The sequence below is a fragment of the Poromitra crassiceps genome, assembly GCF_964638095.1.
Source record: "Poromitra crassiceps genome assembly, chromosome: 4".
In the NCBI taxonomy this organism is placed as follows: Eukaryota; Metazoa; Chordata; class Actinopteri; order Beryciformes; family Melamphaidae; genus Poromitra; species Poromitra crassiceps.
Window position 1 is genome coordinate 40,811,667 of NC_139626.1, and position 24,445 is coordinate 40,836,111.

At 45.0% G+C, this 24,445-nt stretch overlaps 1 protein-coding gene across 1 annotated transcript in view; it reads left to right on the forward strand.

Moving 5' to 3' along the window:
- Positions 1–24,445, forward strand: part of ank2a (ankyrin 2a, neuronal) — a gene marked incomplete at both ends in the record, with an annotated part of 143,112 nt that overhangs the window by 33,827 nt on the left and 84,840 nt on the right. The window contains 5 exons of the mRNA XM_083635920.1: positions 3,915–4,016; positions 20,505–20,603; positions 21,683–21,781; positions 21,983–22,081; positions 22,286–22,471. Coding sequence (XP_083492046.1) covers positions 3,915–4,016; positions 20,505–20,603; positions 21,683–21,781; positions 21,983–22,081; positions 22,286–22,471 — 585 coding nt within the window. The remainder of the gene's footprint in view (positions 1–3,914; positions 4,017–20,504; positions 20,604–21,682; positions 21,782–21,982; positions 22,082–22,285; positions 22,472–24,445) is intronic.

Sequence of the window (24,445 nt, forward strand, 5' to 3'; positions counted from 1 at the left end):
CCAAGTATCATCATACTATTATGGGGTCCGATGCGAACAGTTGTATTATGGGATGTGCGTTTCCCAGCCAACGACACACGTTGACACGTTTTGGAACAGCGCCGCATGCTGGCACGATGCTCCTAAAAGCAAAATGCTTATTGTTTTGAATGATTTGGCATCTTCTATTACTTTCAACACTGTCAACACCAGTATTGTTGTATTGTAATAATATGCCATAAAGGTTTATTGAAATTTTGGGGAGAGCAGGATTTTTTTTTTTTTTTTTTTTTTGTGTGCATCTTTTTTTTCTTTCCTGGCGGGGGCGTTGTTTGCTAGGGGAAACACTGTGTTATAAAGACACTGGAAAACTATAGTAATGCAAAATGGAAAAAGGGATAAGCAGAAGATGAGCAACAACTCCAATCACACTGAAATTGTCCTTTAAGTGGCCTAACTTATATTCCTCATTGCTAATATGAGGTTTATGATACTGAGTGTTTGTGATTTTCCTCCAGTGGACAGAGTAATAATCCAGGATCCTCCATTACACCCCTTCCTGGCTGCATGTCAATCTACACATGTCCTGCAGGGATTATATCTGGTGCTTTATCTTTATCAATCCAATCTCTGTAGGTAGCATGTTAGGCAGATAGGCAGACCAACAGGCAGTGAAAAGACAGTCAACAGAGGCAGACACACACGCACTGCCTGTCTCTAGCACACATATTGATCATGTTGGTCACTTGGCTGTAGCGAGTAGCGACACATAAGAGAAATACAAGCACACAGCTGTCTCTCTGGACATCTGTTCTAACAGTCATGGTAATGATGCTCTTACAGTACATCACAGGTTTGTAACTTGACAGACTCTTTCAAGCATTCTACCCTCTAAACACCAGGAGTGCACCTTCACTAATACCTCACCTTTCTGACAGGAGAGCTAGAAGAATTCCAAATACACCTCATACCCAGACTGTCTAAGATTTTTTTTTCTCAGTGAAGTTGTTTGTTTACATCTGTAACTATTCTAATTATTTCGTATACCCGAGTATTCTCATCAGAATTTGATGTGTGTAAGCTTCATATCCCATTTACAATTGCCGGTATAATCTCATACCTTGATTATTGGAAGCCCAAATATGATATAGTAGCTGGGACATGATTATATTAGCCAGGATACTGCGGTATGTGAATATAATGTCTGTTTCCCTGTCAGAATCCAAGGAGACATAATAAACACCTTGTCCAAAAATGTCAACTCATATCTGAGATGCTCTTTGCAATTCTGCCAATAGTGGCATATTCTCAAGTTCAACCCCAACAGGTGGAAAGATCACGGAAGTGTCTTTCATTCTGTCTACTGATCTGGCGTCAGATGGTGTTTTGCCCTAAGGATGAACAATGGGCTTTAGTGTAAGACTGTAACTTGCTGTAATCTGATCTGAGTTCTGTGTTCAGGCTCAGCTTCCACCTCTACACCCTGACCCTCGGCATTCCTGGAGAGCACTGCAGGCCACGCGGTCTCGCCGGCCCGACTCGCACCCAGCTGTCGTGCACCCCACCCTGGGCACACACGGCAAGGGGCTAGGGGCCTGTGGGAAGAAAGGCTCTGGTGGCCCGGTGGGGCAAAAATAGCCAGTGTGCGGGAGAGGCCTGAACTGGCAGTGTTGGCAACGTGTTTACGGCTGCAGTTGTTGTTCCCACAGAGAGACAGGGAGAGGAGGAGCAGGGCGGGAGCGGGCCTTAGGTAGACTTGGCTCACACGCAGACGGAGACAGAGGTACCCAGCGCCGGGGAAGGTGGGCTTTTGGCAGGGCAAGGGATCAGAGGGGACAGTGAGAGGACAGAGTGGTGAAAGTGGTAGAGGGAGACATTTGGCTTGAACTGAATGGATTATGAACGGAAGACATGCAAGACGGTTTTAATGGTTGTTTTCAAGGAGTGATGCAGCATTGACGTGAGACAGATTTTCATAGCACAGGCCTAAGGAACAAGGTCTGGGGTTTGCTGATTGAGAAAGTACCAGGATTGGACTCTGGTGGGGAGAGCACCAGAGATTGAGGGAGCCTAGAAAAAGCCACAGTTTTGAGGGGGACCGGGAAAAGTGCTTGATTTGTTTGGCTGGTAACCATGGGCAACGCCGCGATGTGTAAGGCCTGTGGCTCGGATAAGCCTTTGAAGAGCGTTGGGAGCGACACACATTTAAACGGACAAACTGACTACTACGGGGCGGCTGACTCTGGATCAGACGTTGATGATGCACTGGTAAGAGGTGGAGACTGAGAGAGAGAGAGAGAGATGCTCCATCAGCTGCTCTAATGTTTTCTTGATGGACTTTCAGCTTGATGGAATTTCAGCTTTTTTTGTTTACTGTGTCCTAAGGCCCAATTATGCTCATGTTAAATACGGATACGCATACGGTTCATTTCGTGCGTAATTCTGCAAGTTTTCTGAAAGCTTACGGATATGGATGAAACGGAGTAGTACCACACACACACACACTCACACATTTGTCTCTCTACTGCCCACTATATGAAAACGGAGCATAATTGGGCCTTCATGCTGCATGCTTTACATGTCCTCCCTTCTGTATCAGACGATGTACGGCTGACCACCTTTTCTGCTAGGAACATATGTGTTGTATGTCGTGACATTTCATGCGAGGGGTTTGACCCTTGACCCCAGACAAGGGCGGGGCATCATCCCCAACATGCCTTGAGGGAGGTTGAATCTGCTGACCTCGCGACTTAACACCCGGCGGTGTCTGACTGACACGTCCCTGTCTTAACCCTGCTAATAAGAGGTTAAAACCTTGTCAACACAGTCTCAACTCAATACAGTCAGTTCTTGCACGGGATGTGGGCTATTTGAGTTAGCACAACCTGAATAGCATCCACTCAAACATCTGTTTAAAAATGAACTATCGCTAAATCCTCAATCCAATATTACTTAACTGTAACACTTGCCGCTCACTGGTAAGCCTATAGGAGAGATATTTCTAGTTACAGATGTGAGTTATGTTACCCAGTGAGGAAGACTTGTTCTTCTGTTACATCTGCACAGAAACTAGGTTGACATTTCAGTTGGTCCTATCATGATGAATATCATAAATGTAGCTTCAATATTACCAAACATAACTTTGATATTGCAAAACATAGTCCTATGTAATGTATACCATCTTCGTGTGTGTGTGTGTGTGTGTGTGTGTGTGTGTGTGTGTGTGTGTGTGTGTGTGTGTGTGTGTGTGTGTGTGTGTGTGTGTGTGTGTGCGTGCGTGCGTGCGTGCGTGCGTGCGTGCGCGTGTGTATGCGGTTAAGAAGGATTATCATGTGGCTGTGTGTGTGTGTGTGTGTGTGTGTGTGTGTGTGTGTGTGTGTATGTGTGCGTGCGTGCGTGCGCGTGTGTGTTTGTCACAGCTGTGTCCCTTTTTTGAAGTATTGTTGTCTGGTAGTTAAATTTAGAATATTCAGACCAAGTATTGATGAGAGCGTCACATCCGGCTGTCTGGTCACTCTATCTACCGTCGGCCATCTTATCCTCCATATTACATCAAACTGCTCCTCTTCCCACCATCCACAGCAATAAGTTATTTACATGCAGTCGTTGAATTACATGCAGTAGTTGAATTGTTTTGAATTTGTGACCGACGGGTTAGAATTCAAATATTTGAGGAAATATTAGCTTGCCTAAGCTACTGTATTACTTTTCCCTCAGCTCTCATGTCTACTTGTAAAACTAACCAAAATAAGATTTGAAGATTTGGTTGAGGAATTATTGAAAAATAATTTAACCTAAAATATATTTTCAAATTAATTTTGTATCACACAATACCACCGCTGGCAAAAATACTCAAATTAGAACCGAAGCTAAACAAAGAAAAGTGCTTATATTTCTGTCACTAATATCCTCCTCTTCTCTCTTCCTCTCTCCAGTCGGACAGTAACACCAGTTTCCTGCGGGCTGCCAGGGCGGGGAACATTGACAAAGTCTTAGAGTTCCTGAAAGGGGGAGTAGACATCAGCACCTGTAACCAGGTAAGGACTCCTTACTACTCCAACTGACGCTGCTTCTAGTATCCAATGACATTTCCATTCCTGCTGTTGTGTATGATGTACAGTACACTGTTATATTGGCAGTAGACTGAATTTCCCACAGGACTTTTTTTTAATTCTATAGACCTATTCTATGTTTGTAAACTACGTATTTTGTGGGCGGAGCCAAACTGGTTGCAGAAAGTGACAGCTAGCGGTTCAGCTGGCATAGAAATATGGAAGATCCGGAGATGCCTTCCCCACATATTTTAAAGCTTTGCCAGCAACAGACAGGTGATCTTACACAAATAGGCAAACTCTTTCAATGGGGTGAGGTTTCCTGACCCGTACTCACTGTCAGGATGGGTCTAGGATCCAACTACATCGTCATATTCCTAGTGGGAAATTCCAGCGTTCCTTCCTCAGAGTTTCTGCGACCACGCTGCGTGCGCAACTGCAGCGATGTGAGCCTGTGACGTCCGCTCCAAATTGGTGGTCTATTGCGCTGTATCGCAATTTTCAACTCAAATGTTTGTCTCTCTTACTTTTCCTTCTCTCTATATTTTCATATCACAATGAAATGTGAAATGTACAAATGTATGCAAATGTATAGAGGTCTATTTGTACATTTAGCTGAGGCACATTTCCTTGTTAATGTGGGGGGGGGGGATGCCCAGCATCTTGCTCTGCATAGTGCTGTAGTTTGGCACGTTTTTGTTTAGTTTTAGTTTTTCTTTACTTGATTCAGATTAGGCTCATTAGTGTTTGTTGATGTAGTCGAGCCTCATTAACACACTATTGGCTTTTCTATGGTTGATTGTGAACAATCAGCCATGTCCTACATAGAGTGCCCACAAACCACTTGCCAGATAACACTACAGTATTGCTACAGTATTACATTCTGTCTATAGGACGAATCAGCGTGACGTCACAACAACAACAACAAATCCCCCAGAAATGCGGAAGCCCGCAGCAGTTAACTACGGTAGTATGAGTAGTGCCAAACAAATGTTAATGTCTCAAAAACTATACATCACATCGCTTATATTTTGCCATTCTGAGTGAGAGCAAAGTAGCGCAAGGGGTTGATGTATAATATATGCATGTCGTGTTAAAGTTGCGTGAACTGTCGCAGTTTTTAAAATGTACACCGCACAGCCGGGGCTAGAGTGAGCACTCAAGGCTGGCTCCATAGGGTGCCGTTGCCGTTTCCCCCCGGAAACACGGTTTGTTTACCTAAAGGCTGCTCGGCTGATCCCTCCTGTACAGTGTGCCAGAATACTGAATGCAAGTATGCAGATTGGACTATTTCATCTCCATCTTAATCACACAGATGCTCTGATGCTGACTCTGTTTAGAACAGTGGTGATTTTCTGGCACATTGAAAATACCCGCAAGAGGACAATGTCCTCATGGTCGCTAAGTCTGTTCGAGCAAGACAGTGACATCTCACCTGTACACACTTCATTGCATTTTGCATGTGTGGTGCCTGTAATCTGGATGTGATGATAATAGGGGTGTAACATTACTCGTATTCATAGCAAACCGTTTAGGTACGAGGCTTTAGGTTCAACGCGCATTGCAAACGGAAACAAATCTTTCACTGCTGAAAAGTGCAAGTCTCCTACAAGGATATCATGAAAACTGAGGCGAACCATTACCCCCAGATGATCATGATGTCCTTTTCAGCATCTTTCTTCTAAACAAAGTGGTGTTTATTTAGAGTCGGGACAAGCCTGTGTTCTTGTTGCCAACATTTAGCTGAAAGTCCAAAAACTGTAATCTCAAGTCCCATTGTTCGATTCTACCCTCCTGTCAAGCTGGCCAGTGCTGATACAGTAGGCTGGCTAATGCGTGTTAAGTAGCTCCTTCTGCGATGGCCTTATATTTGCCCTCACATGTACTTTGAGCTGCTTCTTCTCACAAGTTATTTAGTTTAGTTTGAACTCATAAGTCATAAGTTTTTAATCTCTTATCTAACATGGGCAGGGCTTTTTTGTCGTGATAATTGCTCAAAGGTCTGCAGTCTAGGGGGGTACGGTGGTGCAGTGGTAAGCGCTGTCGCCTCACAGCTCGAAGGTCCTGGGTTCGATTCTCACCTGAGACGCTGTGAGCGCTGAAGGAATGCGTGCCCGTCCGCATGTCCTCGAGTGCCCACCACCCGGGTGGGGTCATCAAAAAGAGCCTTTCTGTGTGGAGTTTGCATGTTCTCCCCGTGCCTCCCGGGGGTTTCCTTCATATAGGAACCCCCTTCACCAAAACATGCAATATCCTGGTTGCTAATGTGGTTCCTCCTCCGGTCGTTAAGGGCGCCTGTTCAGAGGGAGGGGAACCGGTTGGAATAGCGTGAACCTCCCACGTGCTATGTCCTACCAGTGAAGCTTCCCCTGTCAGGTGAAAAGAAGCTGCTGGCTACCATGTCTCGGAGGAAGCATGGAGCCAGTTTCGGCTCTCCACAGATCGGCAGAGGGTGGAGTAGCAACCAGGATAAATAAAAGTAAATTAGCACTAAGGGGGATAAAAATGGGGTAGAAAGGTCTGCAGTCTACTTCTCTGTTGAAGTTGCCTCTGAATGCAATTGTAGGGCTGAACATCACACATCATCAGTGAAGTTTCCCCGAGATCCGCCGTTAAAGTTGAGATGAAATGGGTCTGAGAGCGCTGGAAATCATGAAATCATGCCGGACACGTTGACCGCCACTGTTTTTTCCTAGCAGAAACGCTGTGATGAATGAACTTTTGATGTGCATTTTGTTTTTAGAAAAACCCAAGAAATTGGATTTTGGTGATTTCTTTTTGCATACATTAGTAGGTGCACTCACTGCACTGTATAACCAGGGATGTGATCTAAAATAGAAAAAAGTCATCTTTCATTTCAGCTCGTCTTTAATGGATCACTGAGGCACATAGCAGCCGAGGTGTGGAGGCTCGCGTCACAGGAGTAGGTCGGAGCTGTCAACTGGTCTGTGTGTCAAACTCCCTTATCTCTGCTGTGTCACAGCGGCATCACGCTAATGAGCTCAATCAGCACATACCGACATCTTGGCACCCCCCCACCACCACCACAAATTCACAACCACCAGTACCCTCTACCACTCCCCCCATCCCACCCAAGGCCCCCTCCAATCTCAGCTGCTGTATTTGTGCAATGGTCTGTCTCTCCCTGACAGCTGTTCGCACCCCCCCCCCCCCCCCCACCCCTCTACAGCCCTCACCCGCATTCCACTGAGCAGAGAGAGAGAGAGAGAGAGAGAGGGGGGGGGGGGGGGTCAGGGGTGGTAGAAGAGGGGAGGTTCAAACAACTTGTCACTAGAGCCCTGTACACCCCCACACACCCCTATCCTCTGCCAATATGATTTACAGAAGTCACAAGGTATCTTAAAGAAGGATGGGTGGTGGGGGGGGGGGGATTAAGAAGGATTATCATGTGTGTGTGTGTGTGTGTGTGTGTACGTGTGTGTGTGTGTGTGTGTGGGTGTGTGGGGTTGTGCGTGCTTCTCATATGCCTCGCTGTCTCCTTGCAGTCAGCCTTTTGTGAGTCACCAACAGTTAAACGGCAGTTATTTATACATGGGCCCTGATTGGCTAGGAGACAGGAAGTGGCAGCTTCCCACCCAAACCTCTACTACCGTAAATTCCGGACTATAAGGCGCACCGGTCTATAAGCCGCACCTTCAAAGGTGACTATTTTTTTCTTATATAAGCCGCACCGGACTATAAGCCGCGGGTGTTTTGATGTTTAATTACCATATGTAAGGCTTCGTGCACAGAGGGGATTGTCGGGAAAGAGATGGCTGTTTGGGGAAGCTCCCATTTATTAACATTTCAACAAAACAAAAGTCAGGTCACTAATCCCCAGACAAAATCACACATTGTGAGATGCTTAAAAATCACCATCGGCGGGAGCTTTACTCCAGATGCTGTGCAGCCAAGAACACAAGTGAAATTCGTTCTCTCGTGACCTGTGGTTCTCAACGTGATGGACGATTCACCTTTCTTGTTAACAGTCCTAGTGAGAGGCAGGTCGAACGTCAAAGGCACTTCATCCATATTTATGATCTGCTCCGGTCCGATGGAATATTCCTTGATCTTTCTTTGTGTGAATTCGCCGAAGTTTGTAATTTTCTCCTGGTAGTCGGGAGGGAGTTGCTGACACAGTCGTCCGCGCCCTGACGGACAGTCCCTTTCGTCTCGGGTTTGTGCATGATCCTTTGCTGCTGCTGCTGTTGTTGTTCCTGTCTCGCTACTGTCTCAGACATGGCTTTCAGGCTCAATCGCCGCCATCGTCGTAACACAGCCAGTTCTCCATCTTTTGAAGCATGATGTTAGATTACAACGAGCTAGTTGTGTGGCTTAGCCTTCCAAAATGTTGCTGTTAGTTTTTTAGAATGTAATACATAGAATTGGGAATGTTACATTCAATTTCATTCAGACTGTCTTTCAGGCTCAATCGCTGCCTTTTTCCCCCCGGAGCGAGGGAGGAGGGAGGGTGTTTTACCGTAGTGGCTGAGAGAGAGTAGTGGCACAGTGCTCCAATCAGGTCGCGAGGCACATTTTTGGCAAAATCATCCAATCAGGGTCTCGCTCTCATAATGTCTGTCTTGCTCTCGTTCTGCCTCATACCAACATCCATAGATTTTGGAGGTTCCCGAGTGGCCGTTTGCTGGAAAAATCCATAGATAAGCCGCACCGTTATATAAGCCGCAGGGGGCAAAAAAGGCCAAAAAACGGGAAAAAAGCCGCGGCTTATAGTCCGGAATTTACGGTATTTGTTTACATGGGCACCATGGGCTTTGTTGTGTGCTCCAGCGGACGGTGAGGCATGACTAAACTCAGTGGCAGGGATTGTTGGCACACACGCGCGCACGGCACGGCACGCACGCGCACGCACACACACACACACACACACACACACACACACACACACACACACACACACACACACACACACACACACACACACACACACACACACACACACACACACACACACACCCTCTACCCTGCAACAGGAGAGCCCTGGCCTTCATATCTGTGATCACATGTCCGGTGACTGCAGATGAGTGTGACATTTTGATCATGGCCCTGTGTTAAATATCACTTGACTTGAGGGGCGGGGCTTTGTTTATGAAAGAGGGAAGTGTCCTTGTCTTTGAGGCCACAGTTCTTGATTGGTGTCCGTGTTGATGGAGTAATCCTCCAACAGGTGTGTGTGTGTGGTATGTGTTTTTGAGTAGGCTACATACGTGCAGATGTACACGTACATACTTACATACATACTTACATTGCATTAGGGCTGATTATTATTATTATTATGTATCATTCATTTTTATTATTATTATTATTATTATTATTATTATGTATCATTCATTTAATTTATATTATTATTATAATTATAATTATTATTATTTTAGGGGGCATTTATTGGCCTTTATTGGACAGGACAGTAAGCAGACAGGGAAGACAGGGAGAGAGAGATGTGATAACATGCGGCAAAGGGCCAAAACCCATGGGTCAGATTCGAACCCGGCCGGCCACGGGAAGGACTAAGCCTTAGCTGTACATGCTAGGGGTGTCAAAAATAATCGATTATAAGATGCATCGCGATGCGGACGTGCACGATTCTGCATCGATTCACAAATGTAAAAAATCATTTATTTTTTATTTTTTACTTTTTTTACTTTTTTTTATAATCAAATAAAATATAATGGAAGTACATGCAGTTGTTTATTTTAATTATGGATCATAATACAATGCAATTCCAAATGCACTTTTATTTTAAAAGTAGCCACACAGTGAGAAAAAAGAAAGTGAGAAAAAATAAATCATGTATTGGGGAAAAAAAGTGATGCATCGATTTAAGATGCATCAAGATGCATCGATAATCGTAATCGAATCGAATCGTAGCCCTCTGAATCGTAATCGAATCGAATCGTGAGGCCAGTGAAGATTCACAGCCCTAGTACATGCTCTGCCAGGTGAACCACTGGGGGTGGCCAAATTTATCAATATTATATGAATATTGGTGATACGAGATTCGATCGTCTTATTTTGGATATATGGCATTCTGGTTAATTAAAGGCTGCATTAGTAAAGTGATATAATTTTCTGAACTTACCACACTTTTCTAGCTGTTCTATGATTTGCCTTTACCCACTTAGTCATTATATCCACATTACTGATGATTATTTATCAAAAATGTCACTGTGCAATTATGAGCACCAATAGTCAGGGAAGGAAGCCCTGTCTTTGCATTATATTTTGATCAGTCTTGTTTGAATAAAAGTGCTTGTGACATCTCACGTGTGGCTTTGACTTACAACCGAACATTTAGCCCACTTTGTAGGCAGCCCAGTCTCATGAAATGCGTATGTATGACACGCGGGGTGTTATCTCGTGTCATGCATACGCAGAAACGCGACTTGGCGTGCAGTTTGGCGGCAACAATGGCGGCAAGTAACGTTAACAAACTCGCAACCACTAAGGTGCATTCACACCGACCTATTAAAGTTTGTCGCTGGCGTCGAGTTTACATACAAAGTCAATGCAAACGAGCGATTGAGCGTATATTCGCCTGGGAGAATAATCGCTGGGCGTCCGAGCGGCAGAGACAGAGCGATAGGGAGAAAATACGCTCGTCGCTCAAGATGAAATATTCCAACTCGAGCGAAAATACGCTGGCATCAGTCGCTCGCTGTTCAATGCTGATTGGCTGCCGTGTGAGAGTGAGTCAAGGATCACTCTGGCTTGGAACAAACCGCTGGTTTATTGTGTGGCAACAAACTGCATTGACAGGCTGACAGCTGACATGAAGTGAAGTCTGTACTACCGGTATGCAGCTCGCATTAGGAGCACGCTGATAGGCTTAGCTTGTAAACAATGACGGTGGCTCGTAGTGGACAAACAGCATGACATTGCGTAACATTATATCCCCCACATGTCCGTCATTTCGTGTGCCTGTTGATGAGCGATTTAAACAGAGCGACAGAGCGATTCCAAAGGGTTGACTTGAGCGACAGAGCGAAAAATAAATATCTCGGTGTGAACGCTCCACCCAAACGCTAACCCCTAACCCTTAACTAGGGATGCACCGATCCACTTTTTTCACTTCCGATCCGATTCCGATACCTGAATTTGGATATCTGCCGATACCGATATTATGCCGATACCAATATTTTTCTTGAATATACAGTATTTGGCCAATTAAAGTTTTTTTTTTTTAATATACCTTGCAAAAAGCAGACAAAATTAAGAAAATATACAAGGCAAAGAAGGATACTATTACCGTATACATTATTATACAAATTACGGCCAGCTGTGCGCTGGAATTGAAAAAAAAAAAGAAATCCAATTCCGATCCGTGAATTAGTGCCATATCGGCACCCGATACCGATATTGGATCGGATCGGCCCCATCCCTACCCTTAACCTAACCCTGACCCTAACCATAACCATAACCCTAAACCTAACCCCCATAACTTCCACGTAAAGTTATTATGCATGTTAGATTTCTAATGTAAGTGGACAAGGCGAAGTTGCCTATGAACTGCATGAGAAACTGCGTTTCTGCGTATGTATTCCACGAGATTGTGTCATACATACGCTCTCCCATGAGATCAGGTTGTTGTAGGAAATACCGAGATATACTGTATATATTGTGTATCGCCATTCAGCCTAAAAATACTGACACACACTCTCTCTCTCTCTCTCTCTCTCCCTCTCTCTCTCTCTCTCTCTCTCTCTCTCTCTCTCTCTCTCTCTCTCTCTCTCTCTCTCTCTCTCTCACACACAAGTGCATTCGTTTTATTCCTCCTCCAGGCATGAAGGGTGGCTGTTTGGCTGTGGTTCAGACAGAGATATCATCCGATACTTTATCAAACACTTATTTTCAGACTGCCATACTGTCATGGTCACGGGTTTCAGGCTCCGCTATCACATCTTCATTTAAAACTAGCTAGTCAACATACTTAGAAAGGTACCCTTTCTAAGTATGTCTCATCATTAGTCATCATTAGTCTCAGGTTTGAGATCGAGAGAGAAAGACAACTAGGGTCTGGTCAAACTAAAGAAATATAATTTCTTTCTTGAGGAGAGGTTTCTTTTCTCCAAACAAAACACAATGGTTTGACCTGGCTCGGCCATGTTATAGAGGATTTCCATAGGATTTGAGATGACATTTTCGCAGCGAACGCAATGAGAGGAGGCGCAGATAATCACTCGAAACAAAAGTATTGCGTGACCATTGACAGTGGGAATCAATTTATCTGCAGTGATTTAACTTTAAGATTACGCAACAGCATATTATGTTAGTGGACATCAGATCTATGTAACCCAGTCTGTGCTACCAATCCCCAATATAAGTTCACTATTTTTACTTGTACACTAGCATTCATTCTTCAGCATACCCTGTAGCTAGAGCAACAGCAGGTTCACTGGGGAATACCACCCTATATATATCCAGGAAATGTAGCCTAAAATGTAAATGTTATAGTATATGCATATATATATATAGTGATCAAAGAAGACATGTATGTTAGGGTTAATACTCCTGTCAGTGCCCCTAACCAAGACACTTGCAGTCGAACTGGAGTTGGTCCCCAGGCTCTACACAGCGGCTGCCCACTGCTCCTAGTTCTAGGAAGGTTTCTAGAGGATGGGTCCAATGCAGAGGATGAATTTCCCCACAGGGACAATAAAGGATAACTTAACTTAGCTTAGCTTAGCTTAGCTTAGTTTTTATATTTCCATTTAGTCAAGTTGGGCATGTGGAAGACATCGGAGACATTGGAATTGCACACACAGATGTTGAGATGCAGTAGTATTGGCCTTGAAGGTGTGTTCATTCATAACTCAAGAGGCAGAGCCTAGAAAGCAGCAACAGAGCGGCGAGGGCCAGAATCAGGTGCCACGGGCAAAAGACGGTCCAAGTCAGGACAGGAGGGGGAACGAGAGATAGACTGCTGCTCTGCCAAACCCACAGTCAAGCTGTCCATCTACATTTTAATGGATTGTAATGAATGAGACAAGTGTCCCACTCCCTTCTTAACTCATTGAGTGCCAAGGACGAGTATGTTCGTCAATTCGTTTAGTAACGTAGAGTGCCAAGGACGAGTATGTTCGTCAATTGCGTTTTTTGGGACGTGGATCAATGCCTAATACATCTCCTGTAAAATTTTGGGGCATGTTGAATGTGTATAACCTATTTTACCGACCCATTAGGTGGCGACAGTGCTCTCCAGATTAGAGAAAGTTGAGTAAAAACAGCAGAAAAAGCCGTGATGAAACCATTGAATGGTTTGGCTTTTCGCTGTCGCGCTGGGAGCCGGGGCTCCGAAAATAGACTCTGGGTCCAGCACACTTTGAAACGCGCAGCAGAAAGCCCAGAAAGCCCAGAATCGGACGCAGCTTCATCCCAGCTCACAACCGAAACCCCAGAAACGAGCGAGCCCGATCCAGACTCCCCCGACGAGCGGCGGCCATCCGAACGTGGATCCGCAAGCAGCAGAGACTCGCCTGACAAGCAGCAGAGCGAGCAAAGCCACCAGAGACACACCCACGGAGGAGGAGTTTGGAGTTGAGGGGGGTGGGTGTGCTGTTATATTGAAGGAAATTACTGTTCAGATGTTTCAGGTCAGAAAATATTAGTTTCAGAGTCAGTGATTTGCTTGAAATGCTTAACTTCACAAAAGGCTCAATATCTCAGCTTTCTAGATGGAAACGCCTGTTTTTGCTGTTTTTGACCTATCTTCTCCGGCTGATAACTAAAGAACGGAAAATGATATCAATAAACTTTTTTTTGCTGCTGATACAATAGAGTCTCCTTGTTCTTTGTGTGTGTTCGGTGTTTACATAGTAATATCACACAATATTCTGTGGGCCTCGAGAAATCACTGAAAACGCTCTGAAATTCTGGCACTGGGAGTGTCCGTTCTCCAAAAGTGGCTGGCACTCAATGAGTTAACATAGGAATTGGCCATCTCACACATGTTATGTTTATCAAAGAAAACGTTAATGTATAGTTTGGTGAGCACTGAGTGAGCCTGGTTGTTCACTATATTATTCCATAATGTACTTTAAAAAAATGGATGGTCCCAATTGAAATTGAACCTTGTGCATTGTTCAGTTAGTGGGAGGTGCCCCACCCCTCCTCCCCCCCTCTTTACTCTGACCCCATGGCATTCATTCCATATGACACTTGGGCCTATAAAACAACAACAAAACATGACCATTTATTACCATGTATGATTATAACGAAGGTCAAAGGTCGTAGCGACGTTAATACTGCGTCCCGCCAGGCAGAGCTGCATCCTGCCAGGGCTCACTGTGCTCGACTGCATGTCCATTAGCTAAATGAACCTTTCACTTACAGTTCAGAGAGAAAGGAGATTTAGATCTGTGTGTGTGTGTGTGTGTGTGTGTGTGTGTGTGTGTGTGTGTGTGTGTGTGTGTGTGTGTGTGTGTGTGCGTGCGCGCGTGCGTGCGTGCGCATTGTGAGTTTTGCTTGCCTCTCATGGAATACATATAATGTTTGAAATGTGATTGAAACACTGTAATTAGATTGCATAATTCTTGCTGTGTCAGGAAGGCCACCATTTCAGAATTGATGCTCAACCCTGCTGATCAAAGAACAGATCAATAGAATAGAATAGAATAGAATAGAATAGAATAGAAGCCCTGCTAGCCATAGCAGCCCTAGCTTATAACCTCACTGAGAGGCCGTGCATGCATTATATTAGCTGCTGTACAAATAAATAATAAAGTGCTATTTCCCCAGTACAGACTTGGTCCAGACTCTTAGTAAAAATATTGTTACCAGCTATGAACTAGGCTATGCTAAAATACGCTAGCATCACCAGAGACTTCCCAACTAACTTATAGAGTCATACGAAATACAGCTCTTATTAAAACACTGTCATTCTTGAAGTTTCAGTACTAATAAAATAGGGTATTGTACCATTTTTAATGGCAGGGTATTGGGAAACCTTTCGAGTATTATGCAACACTAATGGAAAGCCAAGGGATGGACTTTTCAAGTGCCAGGCTGATGGATGAGAAGAAGACATCTCAGAGCGGTGGTTGATCAGATGATTTGCTGACACAGATTGGGTCAGGAGAGCTTCAGTGTTCCTGCAGGAAGGCCTCATCTGCTGTGTCAGCTTTCTTTCTAGGAGACATATTACTCATAGCTTCCCTGCCTCCAGACACAATGGGAACAATAACCTTTTTAAAATGTCCAGCTTATAGAGCGGAGCAGTCACGTCACGTGACATCTCTTGCCCCGGAAGTGAGTTTGCCATTCATTTTCTCCATAGACATTTTGAAAAATCCTTGCAGTATATAACGAGTTTTAAGGCTGGAAGGAATCAAGCCAACCCGTGACCTACTGAATCGTGAGTCACCATAAAAAAAATTCACTTGGAGCAAAAACAAAAAATAAAGATGTGTAAAAAATATATAATTGTTTTCTTCACATTGTTATTTTTTGTTTTTTTTCTCCAAGTGAAATGTTTTATGGTCACTCACGAATACAGTAGGTCACGGGTTGGCTTGGTTCCAGCCTTAAAACCCGTTGTATAACGATTTTTCGAAACGTCTATGGAGAAAACGAATAGGGAAGCTCCCTTCCGGGGCAAGAGATGTCACATGACCGTTCAGCTCTATTGAGAGACTTAGTAGTAGAAGCTTCTTGCATACAGACAAGCAATGATCGACTATTACGTCAGGAGAGATGATCACAGCTTATAGAAACACATTGATCAGACCCATGTTGACCTTTTTAAAGCCACCACTCTTCTTCGGTGGTGCCACACATTCATGCTTTGGCCTCTGAGGAATGCTCCCTTTTTCTTTTTTTGAAAGGTTGACATTTTCAGGAGCTTCTAAATATGTTGTGTGTGTGTGTGTGTGTGTGTGTGTGTGTGTGTGTGTGTGTGTGTGTGTGTGTGTGTATGTCTGTCCTACATACCCTCTATGACTGTGACTGTGCAGAAACATGACACCCCCATGGCTGTTTGGCATTTGGCGACTCGCCGACTGTGTGTGTGTGTGCGTGTGTGCATGTGTACGTGTACGTGTGTACGTGCATTTGTGTGTGTGTGTGTGTGATGAGGCCCTTGTGTGTAAGGGGAAGGAAGGGGGGGCATTGACAGAGGTGGTACCAAACACAGCGGGCCCCTCTCTTTACCTCAGTGCCAAGAGACTGAGCCTCCAGAGTCAGGAGACACATCTCCTCTCTCCAACCCGACTCGCAGAGCCTGCCCGGGGGGGGAGACGGAAGAAAGAGGCGGACGGACCGTTTCATCCAGAAGTCTGGATCCAAAAACCAGTGGGAAGCGGAGGATCGGTGGTTTGATCCGCGCGGGGCTCCATCGCTTGTAAACCCAGTTTGGAGTATCGTACCAGAGGCCAAGAGACAGAAGAGAGGGACGACTTCGAGAAGGGAGAGAAGACAGAAAAGAAACAAGACGGAGAAAGACCGACAATTGGTTTGAAGAAAGGAAGAGTGAACTTGAGGGAGGGGTGGAACGCAGGGCAGGGTTTGATATCCTGCCCTTGCCGGCACATTTCGGGGGGATACGTCGCGAAGGATGGAGGAAGAGGAGGATGAGGTGAAGCATTCGTGTGTTTGTGTGTGCATGTCTGTGTCAGAGGAAAGGGGAGCGTGTGTTGTTTAATACATTAGTTATGTTGAGATCGTCTTCCATAGTGAAACATTTGGGTCATTATACCTGGCATGCACTGCTCCTCATGTTCCGGTGCCAGTCTCCAGCTCTGCCTGATGGATCATAGTCCTTTGATGTGATGCAATGCACTCACATCAAACCAATTCCTTTCCTGCCTCAGGGAAAAAGCAACCGTGTCTTCTTCTTTGACTCACACTTTGGCTCCTGTGTTCTTGAATGTTGATCCCGCAAAGCATCTCTGCGAATAAGCACCTCTTTGCGTTTTTCTTGTCATTCACATTTTAATTCACAGTTAAGCATCCCACACGTCATTTCGTTTATCCACATTCAATATAGATTTTATGGTTGTGCTTAAGAGTTGTGTAAAAAAAACTACTTTTTGATTTTGGAGACTTTCTTTTTATTGAAGTTTTCAGGTTGAAAGAAAAAGAAATATACATACATATACATATCAGCACTGATTAAGGGTTTAACAATTACTCAGACAGGGCATTACATCCCATAGTGTATATAATACATTTTGTCAGTATTTTATATATTGTTCATACATACAGTATTGTAGTCTTAAGGAAAAGGTCAGTCTCTCCATACAGTGGATTTCGTTGACAATGGAGATCCAGTCGTCTTTTGATAGACAGACATTTCCATGTGATGGCTTTCTTGCTTGCCGCCAGAAGCACTTTATAGACATATTCATCCTAAGCCTTGAAAGTGGTCTGCCATTGATTTAGCACAGCTCCTCCAACATTCATCTTGTCCCCGAGAACCCCCCGGCTTGAATTTCAATTTCGGACTCACAAAGTATCATATTCTATTCTTCAGCAGAACTCTGGTCGGGATCTTTAGTTGGTAGTCCTAGACTGACCCTAACAAATGCTATTCCACTCATCATCATCAGATATCTCCATGCCCGACTCCCTCTCCCATTTCTGTTTGACCTGGGCTGTAAAAAAAAACGACAATATCTGGCAAAACATACCTCACGTTGATTGATCTATGTAGCAATGAATGAACTGATGATCTGATTCTCCAAGTTTAGAAGAATGTTTTTGAGTTTTTCCCCAGCAGAGTTGATTAATGCATGTCCAGTTTGCATGTTCTCCCTGTGTTCGTGCGGGTTTCCTCCGGGTGCTCCGGTTTCCTCCCACAGTCTAAACATATGTTGTGTTTGTGTAGTAGTATCGCAATGTAATCTAGTCAAAATGTGTAGTATGTACCGTAAATTCCGGACTATAAGCCGCGGCTTTTTTCCCGTTTTTTGGCCTTTTTTGCCCCCTGCGGCTTATATAACGGTGCGTCTTATCTATGGATTTTTTCCAAAAAAAAAAAAAAATCTCTCTTTTTTAGCACTCTTTCTAACTATAAATCCACTTCTGTTTTAATTTCCTCTCTTGCCCTCTTTTAACAACATAACATAACATAACATAACACAACACAGGTAAGCAGAAAGAAAAAGACGAAGCAATCACGCCATGAATGAGGAAATGACTCACCTGCTGGAGGCTGGAGATACACCGCTTGGGCTAAACTTTTACTCCGTGAAACACTATCGATTAAGTCCGACATCGCTCAGAGGTTTTGAGCAGCTTGAAAACAAGTTTGAAAACGTGCAGAAGTCCATCCACTCACTCACTAAAGAAAATAATGCAACCGTGAAGAGTTTCACTCGTGTCCAGCCATCTGGCCGAGTTAGAGCCGAAGTCCCGAACACAGTGAGAAAACCTCCCGAAGCTGCTGCTGCAGCGGGGTGCATATTGTCCGGCCAGCCGACCGAGAGGCATGCGAGCCGGGCACTATTAAACAGTTGGGGTGTGTGAGGTGGCTGGCTGTGGAGGTGGCGGTTTCTCCTCCTCCTCCTTTCTCCCGCACACCGGGCGCCTCGGCCACGTCCAGACCCCGGCCTGCCACCGAGGGCCATCTTCATCTGCCTACTCCGCTGGCCCGACCGTCAACTCATCCTCCAGGCTGCGGGGAAGAAGCAGCTTTTTCGCTTTTTCGTCCGGCAGGACCTCTCCGCGTTGGTGCAACAGAAACGCGCAACATACAACAGCATCATCGAGTCAATGGATATCGCTTTGGCGTACTGTACCCAGCGAGACTCGTCATAACCAGACCGGACTATCTTTAGCACTCTTTCTAACTATAAATCCACTTCTGTTTTAATTTCCTCTCTTGCCCTCTTTTCACCACACCGCGGACACTGTGTGCCCAGCGGCGGAACAAGAGCTCAAAGTGAAACTGCCGAATATCTTTTGAGTTGGACTGGTCAATAGTACTGTGAGTAACTAAAATAAAAAAATAAAAAACGGAATTCTCTCTTCTTTAGCACTCTTTCTAACTATAAATCCACTTCTGTTTTAATTTCCTCTCTTGCCCTCTTTTCACCACACCGCGGACACTGTGTGCACTGTAAAAAAAACAAAAAATACCACAATGTGTGATTTTGTCTGGGGATTAGTGACCTGACTTTTGTTTTGTTGAAATGTTAATAAATGGGAGCTTCCCCAAACAGCCATCGATCCCGACAATCCCCTCTGTGCACGAAGCCTTACATATGGTAATTAAACATCAAAACACCCGCGGCTTATAGACCGGTGCGGCTTATAGAAGAAAAAAATAGTCACCTTTGAAGGTGCGGCTTATAGACCGGTGCGTCTTATAGTCCGGAATTTACGGTATATGACGTACTGTATGTAAGCTATGTTGTGTGTAGATATATGATGTAGTATACTATGTATACTATACTATGTAAAGCCCTTTGATACATGCTTGTATGATAAGGGGCTATAAGTGAACTGAACAGTACATATCTGATGTCTTAATTTGGACCGCTTGCTTAAATAGAAAAAAAAATATTCATGATATAATTAAAAAAAGATATAGGTCCCACTCTAAAACGAGATGATTAATCTCAAGGGGTTTTCCTTCAATAAAGTACTTATGCAAATGTGTATTCCACCTCTTGCAATGTGATGTAGGTGTCTATATCGCTCATAGAGGTGCATAGCAGCCTACAGACAGTATATCACACTAAGTGTGGTTTGCAAGACCACATTTCAGTCAATGAAGGCCCCATATTCTCATATCTGATCAGCCCGTGATGTCAGTCATGTTTGACGTCAAGTGACGTCAGTTCATTCTGGTATATATAGCGAGTGTTTTACGTCACCTTCCTCTCTGGCCGGCTCATAGCTGCAGCTGGCATCACGGCTGTTTGTCTCCACTGAAGCTCTCGTTTCGCCCCGCCCACCTCCTCAGTCCACCATCAACGAGTCTTGACTCCTGAAGAATTCCCCACCGGTGGGGATTCATAGGCCGAATCAGCGTGACATCATTGCCACCCAAAAATTCGTAACCCCGCGGCAGCTAACTAGTATGAGTTGTGCCAAACAAACGTTAATATCTCAAAAAGTATACATCACATCGCTTATATTTTGACAGTTCAGTTTTAAATTGTAAACACGGTCAGCCGGCTAGAGTCAGACGCTCAAACTCAGGCTCCATAGGGTTCCATTGCCGTTGCAACCCAGTGACACGGTTTGTTTACCAAAATGCTGCTCGGCCGATCCCTCGTATACAGATGCCCCCTCCTCTCACCACAAGAGGAGCATCATCTTGCAATGGAGCCATACGCCAAAGTAGTTGCTATGCCATTGTGCTGAATAAAGCTGCTTGTTAAATCTTACCAACTGGTCTCTATTGATTTAACTAATATTCTCAATTCCCCAAACTCCACTCAGTTGCGCAACAATTATCACCATATGTGTTTTTTGAGGGACTTACCGTCATGTCTGTTTTTTTCCCCGCAGAACGGTCTGAACGCGCTGCATCTGGCGGCTAAAGAGGGCCACGAGGACCTAGTGGAGGAGCTGTTGGAGAGAGGAGCGCCCGTTGACTCAGCCACCAAGGTACACACATCACCCCCTGACATTTAGTTTACTTTCATATTGAGGGCATTATTTTTGTATTCAGATAATCAACATAAACGCTAGCATTTATTACATTTCCACGAGAGAGAGAGAGAAAGAAAAAAAGGCCCATAAAATGTAACTGTAACCTGCATAACTCAAGACACACCCACTTGATGTATTTACTTCCCACCTTTGCTCTTTAGCACAACATGAAGGGGGAGAGATGACTTGGAAAAAGAGGAGGGGAGGGAGGGAGGAAGAAGGGTGCAAAGAGAGAGAGAGAGAGAGCGAGAGAGAGAGAGAGAGAGAGAGAGAGAGAGAGAGAGAGAGAGAGAGAGAGAGAGAGAGAGATCAGTATTACAGTGCAATGTACAGTAAATCACTGCCTGCAATCCCACTGTCCCTGAAACATGAGCTGAGAGGGTGATGGTAGTGGTGCATATGGAGGTGATTTAATAGGGGGGGGAGACATGTATAAGTGGTTTAACTTTGCAACTTCACATATCCATAACAATCAGCTTGTGTTATGCAAGGAGAATGTAACACAATGCCATCTCAATCTCTACAAAAGAAGTCGCATTGCCACCAGTGGGGATTCTGGATTATGTCATGATTCAGTATTGTATCTTCAGTGGGAGAGGGAGACGGGAGAGAGAGACAGGGAGGGAGGGAGGAAGAGAGAGGGGCTGTTTGTTACTTGACTCTGTGCATGGCTTATGTGTCGGTCTGAGCAGCCAGCAACGATAAACAACCAGCAAGGAATCTGTCACCGCTCCACCGCCTTGGATGGTATATAGACATAGTCCTAGTCTTTCATCAGTAAATCCACACATTCTTTGATGATTGAGAAGAAGCAGGCAGGTAAAGCAGGTAAATCTGTGCATCACAAGTTTGCACATATGGACGTTAATGTAATACGGTATTCTCTATAGCTGCAGCCTCTGTTCAATTAACTGTCAGGGGTCTGTGTCCTCACCTTTGTGTGCTTACGAGTAGGTGCACACGCACACACGCACACACACACACACACACACACACACACGGCTGCTAGGCCTGAAAGCTGCTTGTCTCTGCAGAAAGGAAATACCGCCCTGCACATTGCCTCATTGGCTGGACAGAAAGAAGTAGCCAGAATCCTGGTGAAGAGAGAAGCAGATGTCAACTCACAATCACAGGTGAGGCTCACACTGAACCGTACAAGTGTATCACACCATCACCAGTTGTCTGCACCATCCTCTGTAACTGTGTGTGTGTGTGTGTGTGTGTGTGTGTGTGTGTGTGTGTGTGTGTGTTTGGGGTGTGTGTGTGTGTGTGTGTGTGTGTGTGTGTGTGTGTGTGTGTGTCTCTGCGTGCGTGTGTGTTTGGTGCCTCTATAGAATGGCTTCACTCCACTTTACATGGCGGCCCAGGAGAATCACTTGGATGTGGTGCGTTACCTGTTGGAAAATGGAGCCAACCAGAGCATCGCAACAGAGGTACGTGTATTAGCACGTCACTCTGTATACAGTATGTTTTATCATATTTTGGTTTCAACACATTATGCAGCTTTATAGACAGTGACCGTTTCCCCTCCTTCTTTCTCAATTTCAATCTTTCACTCTCATTTTCTCACTTTCTGTTTTCCCTTTCTCTCTCTCTCCCTCTCTCTCTCTCTCTCTCTCCCTCCACCTGTCCTCCAGGATGGCTTCACCCCGCTGGCCATCGCTCTCCAGCAGGGCCACAACTCGGTGGTCTCCCTGCTCTTGGAGCACGACACCAAGGGAAAGGTCCGCCTGCCGGCCCTGCACATCGCCGCCCGCAAGGACGACACCAAGTCTGCCGCCCTGCTGCTCCAGAACGACCACAACGCCGACGTCCAGTCCAAGGTGAGGGCGGGGGAGGGGGGTGAGAGAGGCGGATCATGGAGGGAGGAGGGTGGCGCCCAAGAAGGGGAGATAGGGATAGGTCGAGTGGTAGAGTTCAAAAACAGGAGTTTTTGGAGGCAGGGAAGAAGTAATGTAGCCTGGTTTAAACCATCCTGATCACGGGACCTCTATTCAATTGCTATTATTGCGTCTATTCGTGCAGTAACGTTACCGCTTGTTGCTCTTTGTGAGCCGCCATTACCGTTTTGCCAGGGGCATCCCTGATTGGCCCCGGCAGGCACGTCATCAACTACGACGCAGTCCCTGATTGGTCCGGTTATATATTGTAATTTCACGAAATCTATGTGGGCGGCTGGAAGTCCATGGAGCGAAACAGGATGTGAGATCATGTGATCAAGATGGTTTTTACCATACTAGAAGTAGTGCTGGTTTGGAGTGGGGAGGTGGAGGGGATGAAAGGGGGAGAGGGAGGAAGAGGAGGAGGAGAAAGAAGAGAAGGGAAAAGGAAGGAGTGGTAATTTAATTGTTTGAGTGGATCGTTTTTCATGTCGATACAGTTTCACTGAATTCATAGCTTATCCATTTAGTACCCGTATGATAATACTTTAGGACTGGGCTTGTATCAGAATGCTTTGTTGTTTGCCTGCTCGTCTCTCTGTTTCCTCTCCGTGTGTTGTTGCCCTGGAAACTTACCCCGTGTGTCGTTACTCTGAACAACCCAACCACCTACCCCCCCCCCCCCTCTCTCTCTCTCTCTCTCTCTCTGCATCCTAACCAGATGATGGTCAATAGAACCACGGAGGTATACAGACCGATTGTACTCATCGCTTCTTCTTTTAATTCCTCCTTTCTCCACCTCTGACCATCTCTTTCAGCTCATTAATGGCTCATTTCCACCACATGGTACTGCAGTGCATAGTACGGCTCGTCTCAACTCGGCTGTACTCGTCTTGACCTGAAGTAGTGTCTGCTTCCACTGCAAGTAGTACTCCCTCAGAGCCGTGTATACAGTACATGTATAGAAGAGTCGCGACATCTCCATTCACTCCAATGGACCAGTTTTGTACTCTCAAGAGTTCCAGGAAGTAAGGTCCTGGATTAAGCAGCACTGTCGAGTTGCAGCAAAATGGACAGTTTGTGTTGTACTTCGAAAGTTTATTTTTATTTTTATCAAATATACATGATCAGCTTTATTTTAGCATTCAAAAGTAGCGCGAGACCCCTTCCTGACTGTTCATTGGCTAATGAGTCACGCATTTTGGCCCTCCGCTAATGCCACTCTCTCTCTAGAGGACACTATGTAAGGGATAATGTATATTGAGGCGGTGATTACGGGGGAAATAATGACCGACAGGTGATGATTGAGCCCGACGCGCAGCGGAGGGCTCAATCATCACCTGAAGGTCATTATTTCCCAGTAATCACCGCCTCAATATACATTATCCCGCTTAGAACACGGCCTACAACTAAATCATTCAATAATCTGACAAAAATAATTATTCAAATAGATTTTTTAATAGCGTTTTCAACGACAAAGCGGTTTCATTCGTAATTGGCACACAAGACACCACAGCTGCAACTGGTTGGCCTAATTAGTAGTGTTTGCTGACAAAAAGCTCTTATCAACTGATTAATCCAGGTGTGGCAGAGCAGCGGTCGGTTGTCGAGAAATAATGACCGGTGAATCTTGTTGATTGACCAATCAGAATCGAGTATTCAAGAGAGCCGTGTTCTAAACTCGCTTAATCTGCCCTCCCCTCACCTCCGCCCACAACTGGTCGTCATAGCGACGTCGCATACGCCCTCCGTTTGTAACGTTAAAATTAAATCCCTACGTGAAACTGGTTGTGAAATACCGGTGCCTCTATATGACCTACATGAGCAAATGAGACCATCGGCTAGGAGATTGGATATTTCTTTGTTGTTATTTACATGCCTGCGTACCGCAACCGCATAGCGGAGGACGGGGGGTTA